At 43.2% G+C, this 26,831-nt stretch overlaps 1 protein-coding gene across 2 annotated transcripts in view; it reads left to right on the top strand.

Annotated features, from left to right (window-relative positions):
• The first annotated feature begins 1,040 nt into the window (after window positions 1-1,040).
• The window catches only part of atg7 (ATG7 autophagy related 7 homolog (S. cerevisiae)), a 46,285-nt gene continuing 20,494 nt past the window's right edge, over window positions 1,041-26,831 (top strand). The window contains exons 1-17 of one of the 2 annotated variants that reach the window (XM_056606583.1): window positions 1,041-1,553; window positions 2,188-2,391; window positions 2,578-2,632; window positions 3,102-3,219; window positions 3,466-3,543; window positions 3,681-3,797; window positions 5,426-5,572; window positions 5,830-5,918; window positions 7,536-7,657; window positions 12,481-12,571; window positions 13,044-13,188; window positions 13,890-14,048; window positions 17,052-17,246; window positions 19,555-19,800; window positions 20,788-20,903; window positions 22,427-22,502; window positions 24,336-24,416. In XM_056606583.1, the coding sequence (XP_056462558.1) occupies window positions 2,220-2,391; window positions 2,578-2,632; window positions 3,102-3,219; window positions 3,466-3,543; window positions 3,681-3,797; window positions 5,426-5,572; window positions 5,830-5,918; window positions 7,536-7,657; window positions 12,481-12,571; window positions 13,044-13,188; window positions 13,890-14,048; window positions 17,052-17,246; window positions 19,555-19,800; window positions 20,788-20,903; window positions 22,427-22,502; window positions 24,336-24,416 (2,007 nt within the window). In that variant the 5' untranslated portion in view covers window positions 1,041-1,553; window positions 2,188-2,219. The other variant, XM_056606584.1, reaches the window with a different exon arrangement.

Here is a 26,831-nt window from a genome sequence, read left to right as displayed (position 1 = left end):
CTGTCTTTGAGTGTGTGTGTGTGTGTGTGTGTGTGTATGTGTGTGTGAGCGCGCGTGAATACTTGTGTGTGAGTGTGTGTTTATGGGTGTCTGTTTGACTGTCAATTTCTATGTGCTCATGTGTTAACACGTTTTGTTAGTATCATGATAGTCCTCTGGGGAAAAAAGGGTTTGGGAAATATAGACCTATGCCAATGACATACAAGTACCTTTTAGTTGGTTTTGATGTATATAAGTTGGAGGATGTAATTTCCTTGATAGTTTTCAAAATTATCTCCGCATCATTCAATATATGTGGGAATTATCTATGGGAATTATGAGGGATCACATTCAATATAGCAGAAGGATTTGTTCTGAGAGATTCCAGGAGACTAAAATAAAGCCACAGCTTTTCTTTAAAAAGAAACAGTTTTCTAATGCATGGACGTGGCTTAGATGGAAAGTACATGAATATTTGAGTACTACAAACACATGTAGTAAGCACAGAGCATTTGTTCTTTATTTAAGCAACATCACGGTTCAGCAGTTTTCAACATGAACTCTTCGGATGAGGTCGGTCCTCATTCTGTGTTATGCGGGTAACAGCAGAGGATTACTGGAAAACAAAATAGGAGCAGATAATCTGATGACTTTCCAAGACCTTCATATACGTCCCCTATGCATACGACGATGTATTCTGTGTGCTCTGCATTCCGTAGAGGACAGACAAGCATGCAGCCAAATAAAAACAGCCGGTTAACTTAACCATCAAACCTGCCAATTCATTGAAATTCGACGGATAGAAGGATTGGCTTTATAGATTTGGCAGGATATTATTGAGGCTTCTATTTTCTTACCAGATTGATAAGTGCAATACATAATTATTATATACATTGGTTTGACATTATATTACATTATTATTACATAATATTATACATTAGTACAAAATATCGGCCAAATCTAAGCTAACTCAACGGTTTAGACAGCAAAAAAAAAAGAAGTTTCAAGTAAACCACCTTGTAGTCTACATTTCCGATCAGCCAATGACATCGCAGGAGAAACTGACCTAACTTGAATGGAAGAAATGTTGTCAGATATGCTGAAACTGCTCCGCGCCTGCACTTGCTAAACTGAAGCTATACGGTTTACTTCTATTAGGAATAGGACATTACTAAATGTTAATCCATTCGTAAGATTGAAACACTTCAATTAGTGGTTTCGCATTTTCTCATTCTTTTTGAGGTTGTGAGAGATCATTTCAAGGTAGAGGTAACGTTAGACTGCATTCCGTACTGGTTAACACCAAGAGCACCCCCCCACTAGTCCAAATGAAAAGAAGCGGCGCGTACAGGTTCTTGTCGGTATTCTCTTGCTTTTTTGTTTTCGCCTTCTTGTTTTTGTTTTGGTATTTTGTGGTTTATTCAATGGTGCACGCTCCTTGAAATGCATACTACACGTCAGATAAGCTAATGTTGTTAGCCACAACTTGGCTGTCATCCAGACTTCCCAGACTGCACTGCTTTATTTATACGACGCTCCGGTCACATGTTCTCAACAAGGAAGTGATACTTTTGGTAAGTGTACATTTTATGGGATAGTTGCGTCTATAGGTCTCAAGATATGAACGGACACTTCGGGAAAACTGCTTTTCCTGCTGTTTTTGTTCATTACAGAGTTTTGATGTAGGAATCTTAGTCCATTTAACTTGCTGTTGATGTGAAACAAACGTGACATTAGCTGTCAGCATGATACTGCTTTTTGTCACAACAATTTTCCCTCACCCATTAATCACATTACCACACGTATCCAGCAGCTAGTCAGTACCTAATCATTATGTTACTGAACCAGCCCACCACATTGCGTGTTTTGTAGGACAGTTTAGTAGAAAGATATAGGCTACAAAAAGCCAGACTTATTACTTCATGAAAAATAATACAAAGCTAACTATTTTTAGGGGTATTTATTAATCACGTAGAACTTATGATAAGGTGTCTTCTCGCTTTTGGTTGTGGTCTGTTGAGCTAAGGGGCATAACAATATTTATCTTTGACATATTTTCATAATTTTGATTCAATCCCTTCAGCTGACTCGATAAGAGGAAGTAACAGTTCTGTGTGATACAACCACAACTTTTTTTCTTAAATTCATGATTAAGCTATGTCAAGTGTCAATATTCTATGGTAACCAGTAAAATGTTTTCCTTTCCAGTTTGGTTAAATTAGCCTATTAGTACATTTTCAATGGCGTCCAGCTCTGGTGAAGCCGGGTCTTCTCCAGTGGATGCAAAGTTGCAGTTCGCTCCCTTCTGCAGCGCTTTGGAGGCAGGCTTTTGGCACCAACTCACTCAGAAAAAACTAAATGACTACCGGCTGGATGAAAGCCCGAAATGTATCAAAGGCTACTACTATAATGGTGAGCTGAGGCGCAACAGTTAAGCTAGTATGCATTGTATGAATTGGCTTTATTTTTAGAATATTTTGTCTTTCATAATTTGAGGATTGGAAACTAGAAATGATTCTATAGCTGGAATATGAGGAAATGTCCTGTCTTGTGAAATGTCCTTTTTTTTTTTTTTTTTTAATTTTCTGCTTTTTACAGGTGACCCAATCAGCTTGCCCACACGTCTCACTTTAGAGTTCAGTGCATTTGATGTGTAAGTGTTATATTATTTTTCAATGTAACTTTCTTAAAATGTTGATATTTATTTCATGAAGAATGTAGAATGCACAGAGAAATTTTTTCACAATACAGTTTATTTTCCTTCATGATGACCAAGTATGTAACTAGGTACTGTGCCCAATTATGCAGTATATTATAGTGACCATTTATACAGTATTATAAATTTGAACACATCAACTACACTGCATGTGTCAACCAATTTGCGTAATATTTAATTTATTAACTTGATCAGATAGGTTTGATCATTGCAATTCATTGCTAAAAAATGGGCTATCGCTTTAATCTACAATCTGTGAATCTGAAACCATCCTTTAATATATTCTTGTTTCCCCCAAAAATCGCTGTAGTATAAATACATATAATAGTTTAAATTCCTGCTGTTATTCTGATGTTTGTACGTGATGTAGCGCGTCGTAAACATGAGTTATTGCCTCGTCACTCAGGGATGGAAAAACCCCAGCGCGCTGCTGTCCAGCTGTAGGCACTCTGTACAACACCAACACCCTGGATGCCTTCAAGACCACTGATAAGAAAGGTCTGCTGGAGAAACAGGCTCAAGAGGTAAGGAATCACCACAGTGTATACACTGGTCACACATGCACGCACACTGAAGTTCACTGAAATGAATGTCAATTGAACTCCTATCCACCGGGTTTAGGTTGTAATCTCAATTTCATGGGATCTATTTCCTTTATATTCATTTGATTAAATAAGAACACAATAAATGTTATGTCGCTTTATTGAAGCTAAATTATTATTTCGACGTTACGTGTCTGCTAAGCTTGTTTTTCTTTGAATCTTTTCCAGATATGGGATGCGATTCAGTCTGGGGCTGCGATGAAGGACCCTTCAGTTCTCTGCAAATTCCTTCTGCTCACCTTTGCTGTGCGTATATCTGTAGATATTGGTTTTGTTGATTAGTTTGGTCTTTCTTTCTCATTGTTTATTTTCCTGCCCATGCTCTTTCTTACTTTTTTTTAACATTATCTTGCTTTTTTTCTGTCTACCGTTCCCCTCCATAGGATTTGAAGAAATATCATTTCTACTATTGGTTCTGCTTCCCTGCACTCTGTTTCCCCGAGGGGATAAAGATTCTGCAGCAGCCCTCTCTTCTGCAAGATGTTCTCTCTGCTAAACAGGTGGGGCTGCCGTCAATGGATCCACTCATAAAGGATATTTTATCCTTATTTGTCATGAAGGCAGATTTATACCTGCCTTAATGACAAATAATTATCTACGTCCTCACTATTAAGTGTACTAAATCTATCTTAAGGGCTGGCATTGCCCAGTGGGTTGATAGCTAGGTTGTTCTATTTGTCTGTGCTTTCAGAGGTTGATCGGTTTCAAAGTAGCTGCTATGTAATTGTTGTTGGCTGTACTGATGGCGGTGTAAAGCCTAGACAGTTAACATGCAGTTTCTTTGCTTTGGCCTGTGATCCTATTTTTCAGTCTGAAAATTATTGCCACAATCCAACCTCTTTGAATCTGAAATTGCATTTTTGTGCCCTTTCCTCCCCACACAGTGTTTTCACTGTATACAATGCTGCTGTTAAAGGTCCAGTGTGTAAAATGTAGTAGCAACTAGTGGTGAGGAGCCATATGTTGTTAAATCAATACTCGGATGTATTTATTCAAATTAATATTTGAATCGAACATTATAGATAATTTTATTTATATCTCATGAAGCCAAGTTGACGGGATGAATGAATTAGGATCTGCCAGTTGATGTGGATGTCCGCATCTGAAACGGGTTAAGCTTCTAGAATACATAGTGTAACGCCATAGTGTGTGGCTTATTACATATAAATTATATTTTACTACTTCATTGGTATCTGTTATACTAGAGGCCACTAAATGCACCACTCTTCACCCTAATATGCACCCTAATATCGATAGACAACAGCCTAATGTGGCAGCGCAGACAGAACCTACCCAACTATGAATCATTAGGGCAGTCGCCTGATGTATTGGTCGTTAACACACCCATTTCAAAATCGTATAAATCTCTATTTTTATCAAAGATTAAGCTTTTCAGAAATGTGATTCTTGAAATAAGGCATTCTGCACTAATACTGCTACCTAAGAAGACATTCAACCAAAAATATGCTTTTCAAAGCATTTTCTCTCCGGCTTAAGAGAATTGCTTGGAAAACAAAGTGGGCAATATTCTGGAAGGCTTCTGAACACGGCGCCCACCTGGCTGCTCATGCTTTATTCATCTCGGCAACTTTGCTTTTGGAGTTATAAATAGATAGCGCATTGAAAGGATCAATAAAATATTCCTGTGACCAATCAAAAAGATGTAGAAGTCTGAATGAGAACTCGGGTCGAGGTCCTTGAGGCATTCGTTCCTCCCAGCGGGGCACTGAAGGGACATGGAGGGGACAAGGCTGGAGCCACTCCTCAATCGGTGTGAGGCCACCAGAGTATTTCCCTATGCCTCACCAGGGAACGCGGTAATAATTGATGAGGGTTTTATAACCTGGGATGGCCAAGTGTGTCTCGAGAAAACCAAGGCAACATATGGCTACATGTTTTTCCACTTTAATATATTAATGAGACCTCGGATGTATTGATTTAAATTATTATTTGAATCGAACATTAAAGATAATTGAACACTTATCTATTTATATCTCCTGAAGATATGAATAAAGCAGGACCTGCCAGGTCAACCCTGTGTTCGGAAGCATTCCGGAATATCGCCCTCCTTGTTTTCCAAGCTATTTTCTTATTGAATTGATGACAATGTTTCTATTCACTTGTTTAGATCGAAGCCCTGCAGGGGGCCTACGACGGTCTGTGCAGTCAGAGTGGGACCACCGCGGTGCCCTACTTCCTGGTCAGGTACACAGACGAAGGCGTGCAGGTTGCTCCCCTGGCCGAGTGGGAAACCTTCCTGACCGATAAGAAGAAGGTACGTCCGTGTTCCTAGATCTTCCCAATCTTTTATTCTACTATCACTCACAGGATATGGTAACCTTTGCTATAAATTGTTGTATTTTGCTTCGCAATCCAGGCACACCACCTACACACAGTTAAAACACACCGCTATTTAAAACTCCATGTCATGGGTTTTAAATCTCTCTTCAGATTTTAAACACAGGCGTTTTGGATGACAGTTTGCATCATTGCCTGTGTAAAGTTTAAACAGACTATGTTTGGCTTTTCTAGGTTACAGTGGGCGTCTATGATCCATGCACTCTGTCCCAACATCCGGGGTGGCCTCTGAGGAACCTCTTGATCCTACTGGCTTACCAATGGTATAAAGCTGTGTGTGTGGCTTTAAATGTACTCATACGTGTATGTGTTTATATGTTGTGGGTTTTTTCAAAGTTCTTTGCAGCAGAGTGTGTTATTGCAGCGTTGCTAGTTCACAGGGATATATTTATATGACGGAGATAAGCCTGAAGCATGAGCCATTCATACCTCATACCTTTGCAAAGTGCAATTGAGGCTGTAAATTCTCAGATACAGTTGGCAGTAAACCTTCTAGATACTTTATCTTTGTCGTTGGCTGTTTAATCTGGGTCTATTGTTAGTGTAAAGAAAACGGATGGAGGCAGGTTACAGTTAACTGGACGAAGGGCCATAAAATATAGGCCTCGTTGTTCAGCAAACACGCACGCACACTCTTTCTGGATTTATTTTTGTATAGATGGGTGTGTTTCAGGAGTGATGTCAGAAACATGTGAGATCAGTAGATCTTCTGAAATATCTTGCGATTTTATAAAATCTCTGTGGTCGCCAGTTCAGAACACCCCACTTACCTCCATCATCATCAAGGCCTACTGTTTATCTTGGCTTGGCTGAAGAAGCTCTGCATGCAGTGTAGCCTCATAGCATCTTGTTGGTTCACTGCTTGTATGTTGACCTAAGTCACTTTGTACCATATGAGGCTAATTGTGTTAATAATTAAGTGTTTGTCATCACATTCTCTAGCCACAAAAAGGAGGGCGAGAAAGAGACGAGTCATATAGCGGATACTTTTATTCTAAGCGACCAAAGAGACTAATCAAACCATAGAGCCAATATTGGAACAAATACAAAAAAAGTGCATGGATGTGCATGGATGCAGCTACAGTGTCCAAGGCTGATCGCCCCCTCACTGACTGAATGGGTTGTGGGCTGCTAGGGAGCCAGTGGAGTGATCTGTAGCACGACGTGCTAGGGAGTTGAGTCTTTTGGAACGAAGAGGGAAAAGGGACAACTGGGTCTGTCGTTATAAACAAGCTATAAACTTGATCATATTCCGCCATAGAATTTGCAATGCAACAAAAAGGTTGATCAAGTTTAGACCACCATATTTAAATTGAAGCTGAATTGTAATTGAATAAATTACTTTTAATAAGTCAATGTATTAAGAAACGCCGCCATTTTAAGGGGACAAGAAGTTACTCAGTGATTTACTGGGTTACTAGGCTACTTCCTTGTCATGTGTTTTTTTGTTGCGTCATTTGTCCATGCCCAGTTGAGCTAAGACACATTCTGGATTGGATTCTGTGTGAGGTGCATTTGAAGGCGGCAGTTGTTCTCTTTTAGCACGAGACACTAAACACATGCCCATTATAATCCGGTCAAATCAAATGTATGTGGGTTCTGTGTATGTATGTAAAGATTCTTATTCTATTAATGGATTCATATTCGCATGAATTAATTACTTAATTGGACCTCAAATGTGCATCCCTCATTAAAAGCAGATTAATATTATGTATACATTTAATATAATGCACAATTGTCATAGTGAACTATGTCAATTTCATATAATATTAAACATCAAGTATGGACACTAAAAGATGAAATGCTACCCTGTTGACCCTCTCCGGTATGAATTAGGGTGAGTACCTATTTGTTGTGACTCATGCCTGTGTTTCCTGCAGGGCTTCTAAGGTGGACAAGGTGGAGGTGCTGTGCTTCAGGGACAGAACACTTCAGGGCAGCCGATCCATTCAGCATAGCATCATCTTCCAAGTCCAACTTCCTGAGGTGCCCCACAACTCAGGTGACCTTGGGTGTGCATGTGTGTGTGCGTGAGTGTCCACATTTCTAACCGTGAACCGCTGCAATATATGCTAGCGCTGTCCATATGTTGGTGCTGATGACATTATAGTAGCTCTCTCGATGACGGCAATAACGTTGTTAACCACACTGTGTTTGGTTGCTGATATAGAGCTCTGACCTCTTCGTCACCACAATGAGTGCTGTAGTTTTGTTTAGCAAAGATATACTGATTGCCTTTACTGCTACTGTCCTTATAGGAGGTTCCGTTACTCTATTTAATAATAATATATAATAATACATTTAATTTAGAGGCGCCTTTCAAAACACCCAAGGTCACCTTACAGAGCATATAGTCATCATACATATTTAAAAAAAAAAAAAAACAAGACATTGTGGAAAAAATAAATAAATAAATAAATAAATAAACATAAGCAATAAGAAATAAATAAAACAAAAACAAGACAAAACAAAACAAAAAAAACAATCAAAACAGTGATCAGTTAGACGTTGTGTGCGAGTTTGAACAGGTGAGTTTTGAGTTGTGACTTGAAGGTTGTAATGGTGTCTGACTGTTTTATGTGTGGGGGGAGGGAGTTCCAGAGCCTGGGTGCTGAACAGCTGAATGACCGGGCACCCATTGAAGTGAGTCGTGATGTGGGGATGCATAGTAGTCCAGCAGAGGTTGAGCGGAGGGAGCGGGAGGGAGTGTATTCTTGGAGGAGGTCGCAGAGATAACTGGGGGCTAGGTTGTGGAGAGCTTTGTAGGTGAGGAGTAGGGTTTTGTATTGGATGCGGTAGTGTACTGGGAGCCAGTGAAGTTGAATGAGGACAGGGGTGATGTGGTCAGATGATTTGGTGCGGGTGATGATCCGGGCGGCTGAGTTCTGAATGATCTGCAGTCTGTTGATGAGTTTGGTGGGGAGTCCGGTGAGGAGGGCGTTGCAGTAGTCTATGCGTGATGTGACAAATGAGTGAACTAGGATTTCAGTGCTGGATTGGGTCAGTGATGGGCGGAGTCTGGCGATGTTGCGGAGGTGGAAGAATGCAGTCCGGGTGATGTTGTGAATATGGGGTGCGAATGAGAGGGTGTTGTCCAGGATGACGCCGAGGCTCTTGACTTTGGAGGAGAAGGGTACTGGGAATCCATCGATAATTATGAGTGGAGCTGGGGTGTGTTGTGATTTAGTGAGGGTGGATTTGGATCCGATGAGCAGGGCCTCGGTCTTGTTTCCATTGAGTTTCAGGAAGTTCCTGCTCAACCAGCTCCGGATCTCTTCCAGGCACGTGATGAGGGAAGTGGGGGGGATGGCAGCGGTGGGTTTGGTGGAGATGTAGACCTGTGTGTCGTCAGCGTAGCAGTGAAAATGGACCCCATGGTGACGGAGGAGTGTGCCCAGCGGGAGGAGGTAAGTGGTGAAGAGGAGTGGACCCAAGACTGACCCCTGGGGGACACCCAGTGAGACACCTGAACACCCAGACTTGTGGTTGGTTAGTTGAACAAATTGTTGACGGCCGGTGAGGTAGGATGTAAACCAGGAGAGTGCAGCACCAGTGATCCCAATACCAGCTAGGCGGTCCAGGAGCAGAGGGTGGGAGATGGTGTCGAATGCTGCGCTGAGATCGAGGAGGATGAGAATGGTGAGTAATCCAGAGTCGGCTGCAAGGAGGAGGTCGTTGGTGATTTTGACTAGGGCTGTTTCAGTGCTGTGTTTTGGACGGAAGCCAGATTGGAACGGTTCGTGGAGATTGTTAGTGTCGAGGTGGGACTGTAGTTGTGCGGCAACCACCCTTTCAAGTGTTTTGGAGATGAAAGGGAGATTGGAGATGGGCCGGTAATGGTTAAGGTCAGTTGGGTCAGCACCAGGTTTTTTCAGGATGGGAGTGATGGCAGCCAGCTTGAGAGTGGGGGGTACAGTACCAGTAGTGAGGGAGGAGTTAATTATGTTGGTGATCATGGGGGAGATGGACGGAAGACATGCTTTGACAAGGGAGGTGGGAAGAGGATCGAGCTGACAGGTGGTGGTTTTGGCTTTGCGGATGAGTTCTGAAACGGTCTGTTCTGTTACTAGGGTGAAGTCAGAGAGGGAGCTGATGAGAGGTTGGCCAGAGGTGATCATCCAGGGTGGGTCATCAGAGGGGGTGCGAGATGAGGCCAGTTGTTGGTGAATGGTGTTGATTTTAGAGCTGAAGAAGTCAAGGAACGCAGTGCATTGGGTGGTGGAAATGTCTGGAGGGAGAGATTTAGGAGGCTGAAGTAAGTGGCTGACTGTTGAGAAGAGGACTCTGCTGTTGCCTGTACCAGTGTTGATGAGGTTGGAGTAGTATGAGGTTTTGGCAGTAGTGAGGGCATTCTTGTAGTGATGGAGGTGGTCCGAATACATTTGGCGGTGTACAGTGAGTTGAGTCTTTTTGTAGAGTCGCTCCAGTCGACGACCAGTGGCTTTGAGCTGGCGCAGATGAGGAGTGAACCAGGGAGCAGTGTGGGTGAATGAGACTGAACGGGTTTTCAGGGGGGCCAGGGTGGTGAGGGAGGAGGAGAGGCAGTTATTGTAGTGAGTCACCAGGTCAGTCAGGGAGGAAGCTGGGGGAGGGTTGGGGTAGGAGCTGATCATGGTGGAGAGGTCTGTGGTGTTGATAAGTTTGATGTTTCTGAAGGAGATGATCCGTTGTTCCTTGCTTTTGTGTAGTTGGGTATGAATGTCAAAAAGTACAGCTTTGTGGTCGGAGATGGGGAAATCAATGACATCAAGGTTAGTGGGAGTGATGTCAGTGCAGCAGATTAAATCCAGAATGTGACCTTTGTTATGGGTTGGGAGGTTGACATGTTGTGTGATGCCAAGACAGTCCAGAAGTGATGTGAAGTCATTAGCAAAAGTACAGGATGGGTTGTCAATGTGGATGTTGAAATCACCAAGGAGGATAACAGTGGGGGACATTGCACATACAGATGTAAGTAGTGATGAGAATTCATTGAGGAAAACGGCGGAGGGTTTTGGCGGTCTGTAAATGGTGACAATGATAGTGGGTTTGGGGCCTGAGAGTTTTACAGCTAGACATTCAAAGGAGGAATGAAGGGGGACTGTGACAGTGGTGACTTTGATGTTATCACGATGGAGGAGAGCGAGGCCACCCCCCCTCCCATTAACCCGGGGTTTACTAATAAAAGAAAAACCTGGTGGGACTGCTTCATTTAGATGGGAGAAGTCATTTGGTTGTTGCCAGGTCTCAGTGAGGCAGAGAATGTCTAGGCTCTGGTCAACAATAAAGTCATTTATCAAAAGGGCCTTATTACTGAGGGATCTGGTGTTCAGCAGACAGAGTTTCAGACAGGTGAGTGGAGTGTAGCAGGTTGCTTTGAGCAGAGGGAACAGTACACTGTGATTGACGGGACTGACCGTACGGGCTGTGCGAGGAGGGGGGCGGGGCCCAGTGGACCAGAAGGAGCGGATGTTTTTGTTGCTGGTGTGAGCGTACTGAAAATTCCGTCCAGAGCCTCGGTGGATGTATTTTGGTCGTTTGAGAATGTCCTGGGGGGATGCAAGCTGAGGTGGTTGGGTCCTTGAGAAGATCCGTAGACGTAACATCTCCGTTACCGAGTAACGGAGCGGCAGAGATGCGCTCGTTACGTGAGAGTCAAACATAGCGCAATCCAGAGGAACAGGTTAAAATCCACAGGTTGTGAAGTCGGAAGAAGCCAGCGGTAGATCCAGGCGATTATGGTGAAGCCACAGAGCGAGCACGGCGGAGGCAGAGGAGTGGAGCAAGCCGGTTGTAGCTACGCTGGAGACGGGGAAGCCAGTTGGACGGCGCCGGGGGTTAACAGCAGTCTAGCCGGCCAGCAGGTGTCATCCACCAACAGCTGCACGACTCCACGCACAAAACACAAAACAAAACACGCAGACGTTTAACGTTCAGAAATAAATAAATAAATAAAGAAAACTGGCGCAGTTACTTAACTTAACTTTGTAGTCCGATCCGAGGTCCAGAAGGGTTTCAGACAGAAGGTGTTGAAAGTAAGCAAAAGAAAACTGATTAAAAAGTTAAAAGACTAGAAAGAAAAAGAAAATCGCGAAAAAATAATGTTCAGAATGACGTTCCGGTGAGCAGCAGCAGCAACAGCGTTCAAAAGGCAACAGCGTCCACCAACGTACGACCTCACGTATAAAACACGTAAAAATAAAGAAAACGGGCGCACTGACAATAGCGAAAAGTGACTATATATAACAAGTAAACTTAGCTAAACTACTAAAGACCAAAAAAAACGACAAAATGTTCAATGCAATCGTGAGAAATATTGGAAATACTGAATAAAAACAAGCCATACAGAGCGGCGTTAGACTCGCCAGCGTCCCCGTTACTAGGTTATTTGTCAGACACTTTTCGTTTGGCTATTTTGTAAGCAGTATCGATTGAATTCTGACCACTGCAGGTCAGGAAGAAAGGGCATCTTCTGAACGAACTGCTCGCCCATTTGCTCTGGCATCCTTCATTATCCTTCATATCCTGTTAACATAATACTAATGACGGTAGTCTGCAAACCTGGTTCCCTCATTTTGAATCGACATTCAAATGGATATGAACGGCACCAGAACACATACCAGGTGGGATGCAGGGGACAAAGCCAATTTTAAAGTTTTTATTTAAAAAGTTTCAGATTGATTTCCTGAAGTACGCCGGATGCCGGCCGGGGTTTCTTCAGGTGGTCAGCAACGTTCAATCCCCATGAGTATGTTCTGGGTCTAGTGAGAGACCAGCTGGAATGTTGGTCTTGTATTGGCGTGTTATTTCCATGGTATAATTTGACCCAACATTTCGATATTGCAGTGTGTCCCAAGAGCGTGGGTTGGGAAAAGAACGCCAAGAACGCCATGAGTCCCAGGATGGTGAACCTCAGCGAATGTATGGACCCCAAAAGGTAAGCTTGATGAATACCATTGATTAACCCATCCATAACAAGGAAGGTGTGTGGAAAACCTTAGGACTTAAATATATAAATGACTGCAGTAATCTCCAGATTTGGGTCTCAACAAAATCACTTACTAGCTGAATACATTTCCTTGTAATAAATGACAGGTTATTAGTTACACATACATTTAAACAATGGTAATCGGAATGGAATTGATTGCTGCCACATATTTAACACATTTGATCACCTTAGAACTCATTTTGAGACTCAGGTTGCATATTCTTTCAAGCAAGATAACATGATAAGACCTGTTATGGTAACGGTATCGACTACAGTATTTCGACTTGGATAGTTTGAAATTAGGGGATTGAGTCGATTATAGTCCCTGCACACTGTGACTCATATAATTACCACTCATCATCGTATTTCAACCGGGTCTGTGCGAGTGTTTCTCCGTGCACGTCATACTGTCTACCTCCAGGCTTGCGGAGTCCTCGGTGGACCTCAACTTGAAGCTCATGCGATGGAGGCTGGTTCCTTCCCTGGATCTAGACAAGGTGGTCAGCACCAAGTGTCTGCTGCTCGGGGCTGGGACTCTGGGCTGCAACGTAGCCAGGACACTCATGGTACAGATGGATGGATGGATGGATGACGAATGAATGAACACTTTTGGACATTTTACTTTTGACCCTCTGTTTATTTCCCTCGGAACATGGCGACGCAGGCGGACATAACGGTCTAAACAAGAGCATGTTAGCTGTCGGGCGTTAAAGTGTCTCCGTCAAATCCTCAACCCTGTAGGATTAACACTGTCTCTCATCTCGGAGTCCCTGAGCACAGGATTAGTCATGTTTCTGTTGCTGTCCGAACTCTCATGCTGCCATGAAATATTTCAACAGCTGTTAATCCTTAAAGATTTCAAAGCTGTTTTTGAAAGACGCTTTTATCCTTATTTGGTATTTTGTCCCAATAATGAAAATGATATGAAAAAGCTCAGTTTCATGTTATTCCTCCCCAAGGAATTGTGTCCCCCAGATACTTTTCCCAAAGGGATTGTGTTTTTTTGTTTGGTCCCCATTGTCCTCACACAGCCCATTATTTATTAAGTGCTGTTGAAAAATCACTGAAAAGGAAAACACGGGGAAAATAAGAATATCTCTCGTATGAAATGATCAGACCTATTATTACCATATAATGAAAACATTACCAAAGGGTTAAAAAAAAGTTTCTTCACATGTACTACCAGTCTTTCAGTATTAAATCAAAAATAATCACAAAAACATATATTGTACTGTGTTGGCAATACCTGTTCATCCTTCCTCTCTAGGGATGGGGTGTACGTCACATCACGTTTGTCGACAACGCAAAGATCTCCTACTCCAACCCGGTCAGGCAGCCTTTGTACGAGTTTGAGGACTGCCTTGGAGGGGGCAAATCCAAAGCAACGGCAGCTGCCGATCGCCTCACCAAAATCTTCCCAGGAGTGGTGAGTAGTTGATGGTGGTTAATTAGAAAGTTTGTTATTAACAGTAGTCTACATGTCTTCAGTCAGACTAATAGGTGAAATGACTCTCTTTCAACTTGTTGTTGTTGGTCTGATTCCCTGGTTTGGCTTACTATAATAACAAGGAATTACTGATAATGGCTGACTGATGGATGTTTGCTTGTTTTGCTCATTGTGTCAGTTTTGTTTAATCTCGGTGGATAAACATATTCCCTTTTTGATTGGTCGTGTCTGCGCTGTGATGTGAGCCGACCTTGCAGAAAATGAAATGCTCTCATTATTGCGTGTTTATGCTGGCAGTCTCATTATTTGGTTAATTAAGGAGCAGGATAGGGTTTACATTAAGCCCCCTGCATGGGAGGGAAATTTCAGTCCATCACTAAGGAAACGCACAATAAGCAAGACCCATGAGGGCCATGTGTCGATGTGGAAGAAATCCCCCATCCCCATCCCCAACACTTTCACAACGCATGCGTCGGACAACGCATGCTTATTCATGCTGTGTGTCTTGTTGGTGATAATGAAAATCAACATCCTGCTGAGCCCAAAGAGGGAATTTCAATGTGCACATTCTTGTATGTGCGTATCATATTGTTTATCTGAAGTGCTTATATATGAAATAGGTTTTCTGACAATAACAATTACGTTTTGATCAGTGAAATTGCAGTGCCCTTTCTCACTTTGATTCGGACGCTGTATCAGCAGTTACCCCCACGACCCCTGCACCCTTCTAGTTAGCCAGAAGTCCCAGTTTGTCTCACTCTGTGGACTCATAGGTTGTGATGTAATTGGCCCTGAGCTTGGCGATGGGGTCCCTCAATACAAAGCACTGACCTTGACTGACTTGCAATCAGGGGCTTTGTAATCGCTGGTTGCTAATCTTGGTGCAGACATTGTGTGTTACGATTTTAAAAAGATGAATTACCACCAATCCCCGATTGGGTTTCAATCTCTCTCATACTCTCTCTTTGTCTCGCTCTCCCTCCCCTTTTCTCTTTCTCTTTGCGTCACTTTAAGCCTCCTGCCAACAAACCACAATGGTCTGGCATTTGCCAAAAAAGTTATGCCACGGCTTATCTGTGCTCTCACTCCCAGCATGACTTTCTATATGTAAGCCCTCCACTTGTCTCTCGTGGACTTGGCTTGGAGCCCTCACTATGTGAGGCATGAAAAGGACTCATCAAAGACTTGCAAAGGCTCCCAAAACGGTTGTGGCAGGTCGTGAAAACATTCAAACTGCACGCATTGTCTGCTTACAAAGGCACTGAGTGACGCTATGTGCGTCACTTTTTCTAGGTAAGGTTCTATTTATGTTTTGTCGACACACTGGCCACGCCTTTTTGAAGGTTTATGATATCAACACTGACATTTAAAAAAAGATAGTGAAATCTGTTTATTTAACCTTCCGGGAAAGGTTAGGGAGCCTTTCTATACAAATATAATACCCTAGAAGCGTAGTGTGTGACTTCTCCGCCTAAATGCTTAACATGACTCTTCAGAACATGACCCTGAAAGAACCCATGATGCTAGACTCACTTCCAGACTTTGTATTTGAAGGATTCGTCTTTTTCTCTACTCATTTCTTATAGCTTGTCAAGTTGTGGTACGATTTTAGAAGGCATTATTCTCAGGAGAGCCAGGTTGTCATTAAAAACGCAATGGTCTATCTATCTCGCAATATTTGTGTCCCTCTCTGCCTTCTTGTAGTTCCAATTATAGCTCAGAAACAATAGCTCTAACTAAATTGTTTTCACGCCAAAGGTGATGCAGATTTGATTATACATTTGGCCGAGTTAAATGCTGCTGTTCTGCACGGAGAGTCACAGCCAATGTCGGAGTGGAGGATAATGAGCCCTTATTTTCTGATATTATGTTACATTGTTTTCAACACTACAGCAAACTGAAGATGATTATACTTTGCATTTACAATGTGCACATATTCCAAATTGATGCAAAGGAACTAACATAAGCTGTAGCTGTCTCCAGACAGAGCCCATTCCAACCTAAATAAGTTTGCCCTCATCACCAACAGGTCAACGTCCTCATCGAGCAGCGGATATTTATCCCTCCGTTTCTTTGTTCATCTTTCTCTAGTTTTAAATCTCCCTCACGCAGCTCGCTTCAATTGAGTTGGTCAAGATCTGGGTCATTATTAATTCAGCTCCCAGTCTGGGTGACTTGACCCTCTGTAAGGAGTGTATGCTTCAACCTGCCGGCTTTGATGACGGAGCTCTCCGCACACGGCCACACGGTTCCTCTGCCGGGTCTCCTTATGCACACCGTTTATTAGGGCTTTGACTTTTGCCCAAAAATCATATTAGAAGTTTGTTTGTTTATTAATATTAATATTAGAATATATTCGAATATCTATTAATAATATTTTGACCATTAAATGCCTTCAGTAAGACCTGGATTGGGCTTCACGAGATTTGTTTACCGCGTTGCTATGGTCACCGGTCTTGCGTATTCCAACGGTTTATTAGGTTTCTAATAAATCGCTGTCTAATCAATACTTCATTCACTGCCTCTTCCGTGGTCATTACAATATTATGAATAGACTGCGTCAGGTTCTCCGACGTCCCTCCCTCTTGGCCTGCCTATAACAGGTTTGAATATTAATGACTGCCTAATATTCGTTCGAATTTTTGATTTATTTTTTGATATTCTAATTTTATTCGAATAACGAAGTTCGGAGTCAAAGCCCTACCCTTGATTGGAGGGCTAGGAGCCTTGCTTTGGGATCATTTGCTGTTCATGTTGAGCCCAAACCACCACAAACCGACCGTCTTGCGAAGCCTTGTATGAATTTTCCAAAGGCAACATTGACTTGGAGTGGCGCGTGGATCTTTTTTTTTTATACAAAATTGTTGTGGACTTATAGAAAATAATGACCAAAATACATATAATTGAAGGCAATGCAGATCGAATGTCAATTGTTTCAAAGCATTCATTGAAATAACCCCTTCACCCTCCCCCCACCTGCAGAACACCCAGGGCTACAACATGAGCATCCCCATGCCGGGCCACCCGGTGGACTTCTCTGCCGAGACGCTAGCACAGGCCCAGAAGGACGTGGAGCAGCTGGAGAAGCTGGTTTCCCAGCACGACGTGGTCTTCCTGCTCATGGACACAAGGGAGAGCCGCTGGCTGCCCACCGTGGTGGCCGCCAGCCAGAGGAAGGTACCGTACTTCCAGTGGAAGGGACTGGTCTGTTTGGGAAGCCAAGGAAGCAGGGACTAGCGTGTAGTTCCTCAAACGGCCATTGGGTGTTGCATAGTAGTAGGTCGGGGGGCAAATTACCCCGCCAACGCCCGATATTCTATGCCACAAGGGTTAGGATCTCAGTGGCTAGTTCACCTCCAAAATGTTTTTCCTGAAAGTTCCTTGAAGGTTGAAGAAGTTGGAGGAGTTTTGGCCACAGACTAGTGCAAGGCAGCCATTCATTCAAGAAGCTCCAACGAGGGCGACACACTGTAGGAAACCAATTAATGTTCACAAAACGTGTGTAGGTAAATGGGTGATGTCCAGGAAGCTACGTAGTACGTACACATGTCCACCTCACAGACTGAACAGGTTTGGAGTTGCACGAGAAGCAGCAAATTAGTTTGACGTTCACACTCTAACTGAAGCCCTCGCAAAGAGTTTGGAATACTGTAAGAGGGACATGTTTTTTGGGCAGTTAAGATTCCTTTCAAGCTCTAATTCATCATAACACAACAGTGACGGCTTAATCTGGCTGAATATTAAATTCAGAATATAGAAGGTCATAAACCTGGCGACCGCCCAGCGCCAAACGAATACTTTTGAAAGTTAGTGCGCAACCAATGTCCTAACCGAGTTAAGGGTGTCAGTTTACATAGGGAACGTATTCGATGCCTTTAATATGAGTAGAAAGCACAGCACATAATAGTGGTTTTCTCTTTGGAGCAGAACATTTGCTGAATGGAATTCAGTTAGTGGCCAAGCAGTTGTAAACAGCTTTGACCTTCGATGGCCCAACTCAAAAATTATTGTTTCCTGTTAAGTGTTTTGCGTCTGCTGTAGAATTGTCCTCATCGCTGCAGCTTTTTTAATGGTCACGGTAGCTTGCAGTGAGCCCAATGAGCGCACATAGCGAACACAGCCAAGACATTAATAGTTGACGTGCTGTCGGTAGACCCGTTACTGTGGCAACATGGCTAAGCACTAAACGTTCAGTGAAAGGTTCAACGTCCTTAAAGACAGGAACTTTTACTTGAATACAAATTTAGATTTTACACAATAACACAGAAAAGGGTTTGTTGCTTATTGAACCTGTGAGTACTTCAGTAGTACTAAGTATTTTTATTCCTCCTTTTATTTTTCATTTGAAGAGTTGCTTTACGCTTCCAGCTCTGTTCAAAAACATCAGTTTTGAAGGGGTGTGTAAAAAATAATGTCATTGTGAGTTTAAGCACCAAGGGGGCTCAAGCACCAAGTGCATGACGCATGACTTGAACAGAGGCCATTCACCCAATGAACGAAATAGGCAATTTTTGCTGCCATCTGAAATTCTAGCTGCAACCCCATTGTGCAGATAAGGTAACATGATTATTTTAAGATGTGAAGTGATTTTTTGTTTTTAATTGTCTTCAAAGCTAATGGTGACTACCAACACACACACACACACACACACACACACACACACACACACACACACACACACACACACACACACACACACACACACCTTCTGTGTCACACTGCAAGGCTGCCTATCACTGCTGATAGGGAGATAAACGTTGCTAGCTGTTTTGAATTTCTGCTGGAGAGCACTGCCAACCTTAATCCACTGAAAGCAAGATTGTGGAAATACCAAAAATCTATCCAACTAGCTTGCATTGATAGCCTAGGTCGCTTCGTTTTGCCAGAATGGGCTGGTACTTCATGATTTTATCGTTAAAGGCAATGTCCATGTAGAGATCATACACACAGCCTATTTCATGTAACCGCACTTCCCTTCCGTCTCTGTTGAAAAGCACCACTTCAGGCCAGGGGTGTTGTGGATATTACAAAGCACATCAATAGAGCTGCTAAACAACCTTGGCAGAGTTGTTTAGGATGGAAAATGCTTCCTAAACAGTGCTAGCAATAAGAAGGACCATTCGGTCATGGCGTGCAATATAAAGTCCTTTGTACGTAGTACAGCCATTTACAATATGGGTAACTGATTCGAGTTGATGGCCAGAGTCTGAGTGCATTATACGGTCTGGATGGTGGTGAGCAGGGTACCATAATACCAGATTATATTTGGTAGGTAGCACCTGCAGTCTAGCTTTGACACTGAAAAAGAGGATGTGAAACAGAGTGGTCGGCAAAGTCGATTGGGCGGGCTAGCTTTCCCTGCAGTCTGAGTCAAGTCCAGTGTTGTTTGGTCTCTTTTTGTTTTATGTCATGATGGACAGGCAGACATATGATGATTGTACTGTATTAAGGTTTCAGTTTGTTTCTGTTTTCTGTCGATCTATAGCTGGTGATGAACGCAGCTCTGGGCTTCGACACCTTTGTTGTCATGAGACACGGCTTGAAGAACCCCCCAGCCAATCAGGATGCGGGAACAGGCGTAGACTCCTCCCCTTCCGCCTCTTCTACTTCCTCTTCCCAGTCCACTCCGGCCGGCGCTGCCCCTGCGGCACAGGGGTCCTCTCTGTTCTCCAACATTCCCGGACACAGGCTGGGCTGTTACTTTTGCAATGACGTCGTCGCACCCGGAGATGTGAGTACCCTTGCAAACGTGTGTGTGTGTGTATGTGTGTGTGTGTGTGTGTGCGTGTGCGTGTGTTTTCTGTCTCTGTGTGTGTGTGTGTGTGTGCGGCGTTGAGGGATGTTTTAAGTGGTAATCGAGCTTGTAAGAATACGCTGATGAAGGGCGGCAGATTGCGGCATCCCTCGAAGGCACACAGGAGACCAGAAGAGCACTGAACAGATTTTAGAGCAGGCATGCTTTGTGACACTTTTTTTTTTTTTTGTCCCACGACCTTCTGTGTCTGTCACAATTATCCATTGCTTATTTTCTCACACCCTCTCTTTCCCTCCCTCGTTATATTCTCTCCATCTAACTTTCCCTCTGATGAGCGCTCTCTCACTCTTTCTTTACTCAATGTTTGCCTTTGTTATTTTGATATTTCTTGTTATTTCTTGTTGTGTTTCTTTTTCTTACCTCCCTCTCTTCCCTTCTTTCCTTATCTCCCCCGTCTCTCCCCCTTCACCACTCGTCCTTTTTACTTTCTCCCTTAGTTGACCTTTTGATGCGAGTTGTCTCTGGCAGTTTCTTATCGCCCGGGTGTCCTTTGCATATCCCTGGCTGTAATTAAGCCCTACTGTTTGGTTAAATGTCATGCCCGGTAGACTCCAATATTAACTATTCATTCTAAAAGCTGCTGAATGTAGGATTCAAGAGGGGAGCAGAGGCCAATATTTTGAAAATAAACAACCAAAAGGAATCCCATCCAACCCTTCATCTTCACATTGACCAATCAGGCAAGAGATACCCTGATTGGTCAGCAATGAGCAGTTTACAATCTGAATAGGGTCATACAGAGGCAGGCACAGTACAGTACCGCAGATTTCACTCACTAATAGCTGGTGGGAAAACTATGTCATTTTCTATCAAATTGAACTGAAATAATACCTCCTTTTAATCTTCCCTACATCACCTTTAACTCTGCATTAAATGTCGTCATTGGTTCTGTTTGTTCACCAGTCAACAAGGGACCGGACACTGGACCAGCAGTGCACCGTGAGCCGCCCGGGCCTGGCCATGATCGCAGGAGCGCTGGCTGTAGAGATGATGGTGTCCATTCTGCAGCACAGTGAAGGGTAACATGGACTCTGGTATATGTGTATTCTAAGGGTCTCTCTCATGGCACCCGTACTACTGAATGTTGTGGTACTGTACAACACGGTAAACAGAAAAACTGCATTCTAGGCAATGCGTGTAGATTTTTTCAATGCTTTTACACCTTATGAGTAGCCAATACTTCTCTTCAATATGAGTAGTTTTCATATTAACAATTTCCTTGTAAATTTAAAGTAACCTAAAATAGAAAGAATATATTTACACCCCCAATCTTCATTAGAGTTTTCCCTTCAATATGCTCCTAAGACTTCTTAGCCACTTACCTCCATCAGGAAGCATTATGTTCTGTGTGTGTGTGTGAGGGGGGGGGGGGGGCGTGGGGGCTTGCTGGTATGGTGAACTGACGGCCAAATTGGCCAGCCGTGCAGGCCCGATAAGGTGGCCATTTTCCTTTTTTGAGCCTCTCTAAGACATTATAGAGTGCAGATAAAAGGCTCAGGAAGACTCAACTTCAGGGAGGAGAGGGAAAGTCGTCAGAACCCAGTGTTCTTTCCCCAAGTAGACCATGTTTTACCCTACCGCTCGCACCCATTCATATCATTTTGTCCTCCTCATTGCCTCAATTTCCCCGCTCTTCGTTTTCTCCTTCCAATATACCATATGAAGCCACGCATCAGATGTCACGTTGTCATGAATGCTATTGTAGTGCCAGTCTCTTCTACTATGACGCGTGGATTGATAATCTGTTTATAGCAAATAATTGGGCTGTCCCATACTCCCACTCAAATGCGTTAACGCCTGGTGCGGAATAAACGTCACACCCAACTAGGGATCGACCGATATATCGGTCGGCCGATACACGGCTGATTTTCGCCGATATTTTTTCGCCGTTTTTTTAATTATTATTATTTTTTTTTTTACTTGTTCTACCTCACCTGTTTTTAATATTTGTTAAATATTGTTCATCTACTTGTTCTTACTTGTTCTACCTCACCTGTTTTTACTATTTGTTAAATATTGTTTTTGATATTGAAGTTCAATAAATGTTCCTTTTTTTAAATTGAGACTTGTAACATTTGTTATCAGTGTAATTTTTATGATTGAGGGAGCAAAAGCAGTATCGGCTCTAAATATCGGCTCTAAATATCGGTATCGGCGTATCGGCTAAGGCTGATGAAAAAATATCTGTATCGTATCGGCCCTAAAAAATCTGTATCGGTCGATCCCATTCCCTACACCCAACGGGCCATCAGCTGCCGACAGCGCCTACACAGTGTCAACGCTCGGCCCGGCTATGGAACCCAGGCTCGACGGGGGGTCTGGGGGCTTCAATGTGCAAGCTTGTCTAATGAGGGCCATGAAGCCGTGTTAAAAACACTTTCAGTATGATCCTTATAACCAATGATGACATCGACCTCATCGTGTGCCGACACTTATCCTTGCCCCTACGACTGTTTTTCTCTTTTTTGCCTGGCTTTGTCCTCTCTTCCACACTTTCCTTGTCTCTATTTTTCACTGCACTTGTGTATTTTTTGTTTTTCAGGGGCTATGCGATAGCAAGCAGCAGTGACGACCGGATGAATGAACCTCCTACCTCTTTAGGCCTTGTGCCACATCAGGTAAACACACACAGACACACACACGCACGCACGCGCGCGCACACACACACACGCACACAATAACAACATTACCTGTGTGATGAACTACACCGACCTGTGTTGGTTTTCTCCAAACCCACTGTTCTTTAATCACGACTCAAACTAAGCCGTTTCATTAGGCGTTTTCTCTTTTTTGTTTACAACTAGTCGCTTCAAATTATGAAGTGCCACTTATCCTCATCTGCCAGCTATTCTCTATTAAAATGTTGATTCACCAAAGAAAGGGCAGTGTTGTTTTGTTGTGCGAACCATTACGTTAAAGTGGTTACATCAAATCATCCAGAGGTATATCGATGCTTTTACAAATTACTCCTGACTTTTAATCAAGCAAAGATTTTCTGGCAAGGCAAAAGCTATGCACACAGCCACTCATAAGGCACCTGCATTCATGCGGATTCTAATCAGCTGTACATGCAGACACTCATTGCACCAGCTGTCAAACATGATGCTAATTGCGTTTATTTAGGGAGTTTTTTTTGCATAACTTTCTCCCTATGACAATGTCAAGTCGCTGATATTGATGACCCCAAAACACATACACTGATATTAATCACTCACACACACACACACACACACACACACACACACACACACACACACACACACACACACACACACACACACACACACACACACACACACACACACACACACACACACACACACACACACACACACACACACACACACTCGCCTGCCCATGTCCCTCTCCATACGTGTTCTCCTCCGAGGCCATAACACAGGGTTCCATCATGCAGTAGTACCATTCAAACGATTGCCATCGATAGCTCCACTCTGACTGGGCCCCGGACTTTGATTTCAAGTGGTTCATATTCGTTGTTTATCTGAAACTGTCCATAAATTAGAATGCAAATAAAAATAACATCTATACCGGCAGCCGGCCAATGCTCTGAATGGCTGTTCCAGACGCAGATATGCAAGCTGTGCCTGCTTGCTCAGTCACAGTGGATGGACCATCTAACACCTAACAGTTCTCATTTGCATTCTCATGAGTATTAATGGCACCGTGAGTCAAAGCCGTCAGCGGATGGCCTTTCAGATAAAGTTCCTTACATGTGTTCGATAAAGAGGTTAATCAAGGTGAAGGGGTAGTCTGGGTAGTATGCTAGCCTGATGAGGTATGTGAGTTGACATGACTGTCGCCTGCAGTTCATCACCATTATTAGGTTAAGTGTCCTGACGCCACAGCCATTGTCTGTGTTGAACTGGCGCCACAGTGCCACCCTGTGGTCTTTTCAGGCACCGGATCACCATGTGTATAAGTAAGAATTTCATAGCCTACTAGCTGGAAACTAAACTTGTGCATGTATAACTATATTTTTGATATGTGTGTGTAAAGTGTAATGAAAAACACTGAACATCTAACCACAAAAACAGCTGTTTTTACAATATTTTCATATTTCAGGTGAGTTGAGCCAATCGGAAGCAGTGTTTCTAACAAGTGTTGTACTGTAGATGGCGCTATCCCCTTGCTTTGATTTCAGTCCTCAGTCTTTCATGGAGCTTGCTATATACCTTTCTAACACCAGAGGGGGTTCAAGACACATGTTCAAACTAAACAGCAAACATAACATTTTACCCTTAGTATAAAATCTCTAATTTCTCACAACTTGAACGATTCAATTGAATCCTATTTTTACATTCCTATTTACCAGTTTATTCTAAAATGTGTTATATTACTTACAGAAATAATACACATTTTATGTTTAAAATATATGACTTATAATTATGCCATGAGCTCTTCATTGTCTTGATTTTGTCTTGAATGTACAGATTCGAGGCTTCCTGTCCAGGTTTGACAACGTCCTGCCTGCCAGCCTGGCATTTGACAAATGCACTGCCTGTTCACCTATCGTAAGTCACCAGAATACTCAATTAATAGGCTTCATATGATTGTTGTCAAGATATTGTTGAAATAATAAGGCGAGACCCACACCATAAAACTTTTGGTCTTTGAGACGGAAAATGCATCTCAAGCAGAATTAATCAGGGGGTTCCCATAGACGCTGTGTTGCTAACTCACTGTACTAGCTGTGTTGAAATGTAGTCCCTGGAGAGAGACACACACACACACACACACACACACACACACACACACACACACACACACACACACACACACACACACACACACACACACACACACACACACACACACACACACACACACACACACACACACACAGTGGCTCAACCCAGATGGTAATAATCAGGCAGCAGTTTCTCATTGATGTCACTGAGCGTCGTATGAGAGGCATTATCTCCCACTCGTGCGGTCTGTGCGCATGTGTGCGGTTTTGTGTGTGTGTGTGTACGTGCGTGTGTAGATGAGGGTTATTCAATGGTTCAAGTGTCCTAAATCAGCCAACCGAGGTGGGCGGCCCTGGACTCGTATTTTTGTCCCTGGTTGTCATTGGTCCAAAGACAACTTGCCAATGACGGGCCTAGTTATACTCTGAGGCTGGGCGGGAAGAAGGATCCTATTGGCTGTGGCGGTTGTGCGTAAGACTCGGGTGAGGGTAGGTGTTGAAGGGTAGGGAGGGTAAGGGGAATTGAGGAAGGAGAGAGGGAGAGATGTTGGGGGGGGGGGGGGAAAGGAGGTAAAGTTGAGGTGGGCGGGGAGAGATACGCAAAACAGGGTGTTGTGTAAAGTGTAAGAATGCTTCACTTTCTCCTCTCCCCCACACTCGCGCACACACAAACACGCACGGCCCTTCCTTCAATGCCCTCTTTGTGTCTGTGAGGAGGTCATAAAGTCCATGATCTATCTCTTTCCTGCGGAGGCAGTCCTTCTTTCTCTCTTTCTCTCTCTTTTTCTTTCTTCTGAGGGCCCATGCTGACAGGAACTGAGGGAAGCCCACGCATAAACATAATCATGCGACATCACTTCCAGCACATCCCAATTCGTAAACACACTTCAGTACGCACGCAGGCCCAGATGTCGCATCTCCAGAATGGGAGAATGGTCTAAATCCCACAGTTTGTCCCGCTTTAAAACCCTTTTCTTTCTACATTCTCTCTGGTCGGCGTCCAACTTCCTCCTGGCTCTATCTATTATTTTTTTTGTTCTCCTCTCTCCTGTCTGCACTTCATCTGCCCACCCCTCCTTCTCTTCTCCTCCTCCTTCCGCCCTTTCTCTTAGCCACCCCCACCCCCCAAGTCTGTGTGTGTGTGTGTGTGTGTGCGTGTGCATGTGCGTGTGCGTGCGTGCGTGCATATGTGTGTTCGTTCCTGCCCCAGTCAGCTGTGTGCTGCCAGGTCACTATGGAAACAAAACAATTCAACCCCTGTCTGGGCTGGAGTAGTTCCTGTAGCGAGCTGGGGCTTTTATTGTGTGTGCGCTCCTACATGTGTGTATTTCTTAACTCTTACTGGTTCTGAAAGCCAATAAAACAACAAGGCCAGGGAGTAAATCTCAGCCTGTGACGTGGCTTGGTCTTAAACCATGCCAGGCAATGTTCTATGATTACATTAACAACGACTACCAAAAAAGCCACAACACTATATACGTATTTATAGCAAAAGTGTTATCAAGCTGAACATGTATAATACAAATCGTTTTTTTAATTATATTTGGTAATTGAAAAGCAGCATAATTTGATTTCCATCCACCAGAGGGCACAAAACTGCTCTCGTTAAAAATAATGATATTTTAACTAAATTCATTACATTGCTCCCATAATCCAGTTCCAGCAGTCCTTCTTCGTCTTTAAAGATTACCTCTGACAAACCTATACCAGTTCGTATTGAGCATCTCTTTTGATAGCACAACAACAGATTAAGATGGTCATAATATTTTATATGAACTTTATATTGGTTGGTCAGATTCAATGGTTTGCCAATATGAGTAGAATGGAAAAAGTCTCAAATTCTTTGACCCAGTGGGTTTTTTGTTTTTCACAAAGTTAAAAAAAGAATCTAACAATAGAGAGATCAGACTCCATCACTTCCCCAGAACGAACAGTACACAATGGCTGTTTGATTGACTTTTAGCATGATTAGAAAAACGCACAGGCCCAATCAGGCCTAAGTAATATACACTGCTATACTGTATACAGTCGGTGCTTAATAAGATGGAGCCACAGACTGTGCTTCAAAAAGACACCAGCATCCTAGTCCAATCAGCCGCCCGGAAGGCTAAAACACTGTCCTAGCTTCTGTCTCTGTGTGTGTGGGTGTCTGTATGTGAACTTCTTAACGACGTCATGTGTTCCAGATGTTAAGAGCTTAAAACATGATTGTTCCCTTGGCTTAATTAGCTCTATCTGT

The sequence above is a fragment of the Gadus chalcogrammus genome, chromosome 13 (assembly GCF_026213295.1).
Source record: "Gadus chalcogrammus isolate NIFS_2021 chromosome 13, NIFS_Gcha_1.0, whole genome shotgun sequence".
Taxonomy (NCBI): domain Eukaryota; kingdom Metazoa; phylum Chordata; class Actinopteri; order Gadiformes; family Gadidae; genus Gadus; species Gadus chalcogrammus.
This window is presented reverse-complemented; position numbering and strand designations above follow the sequence as displayed.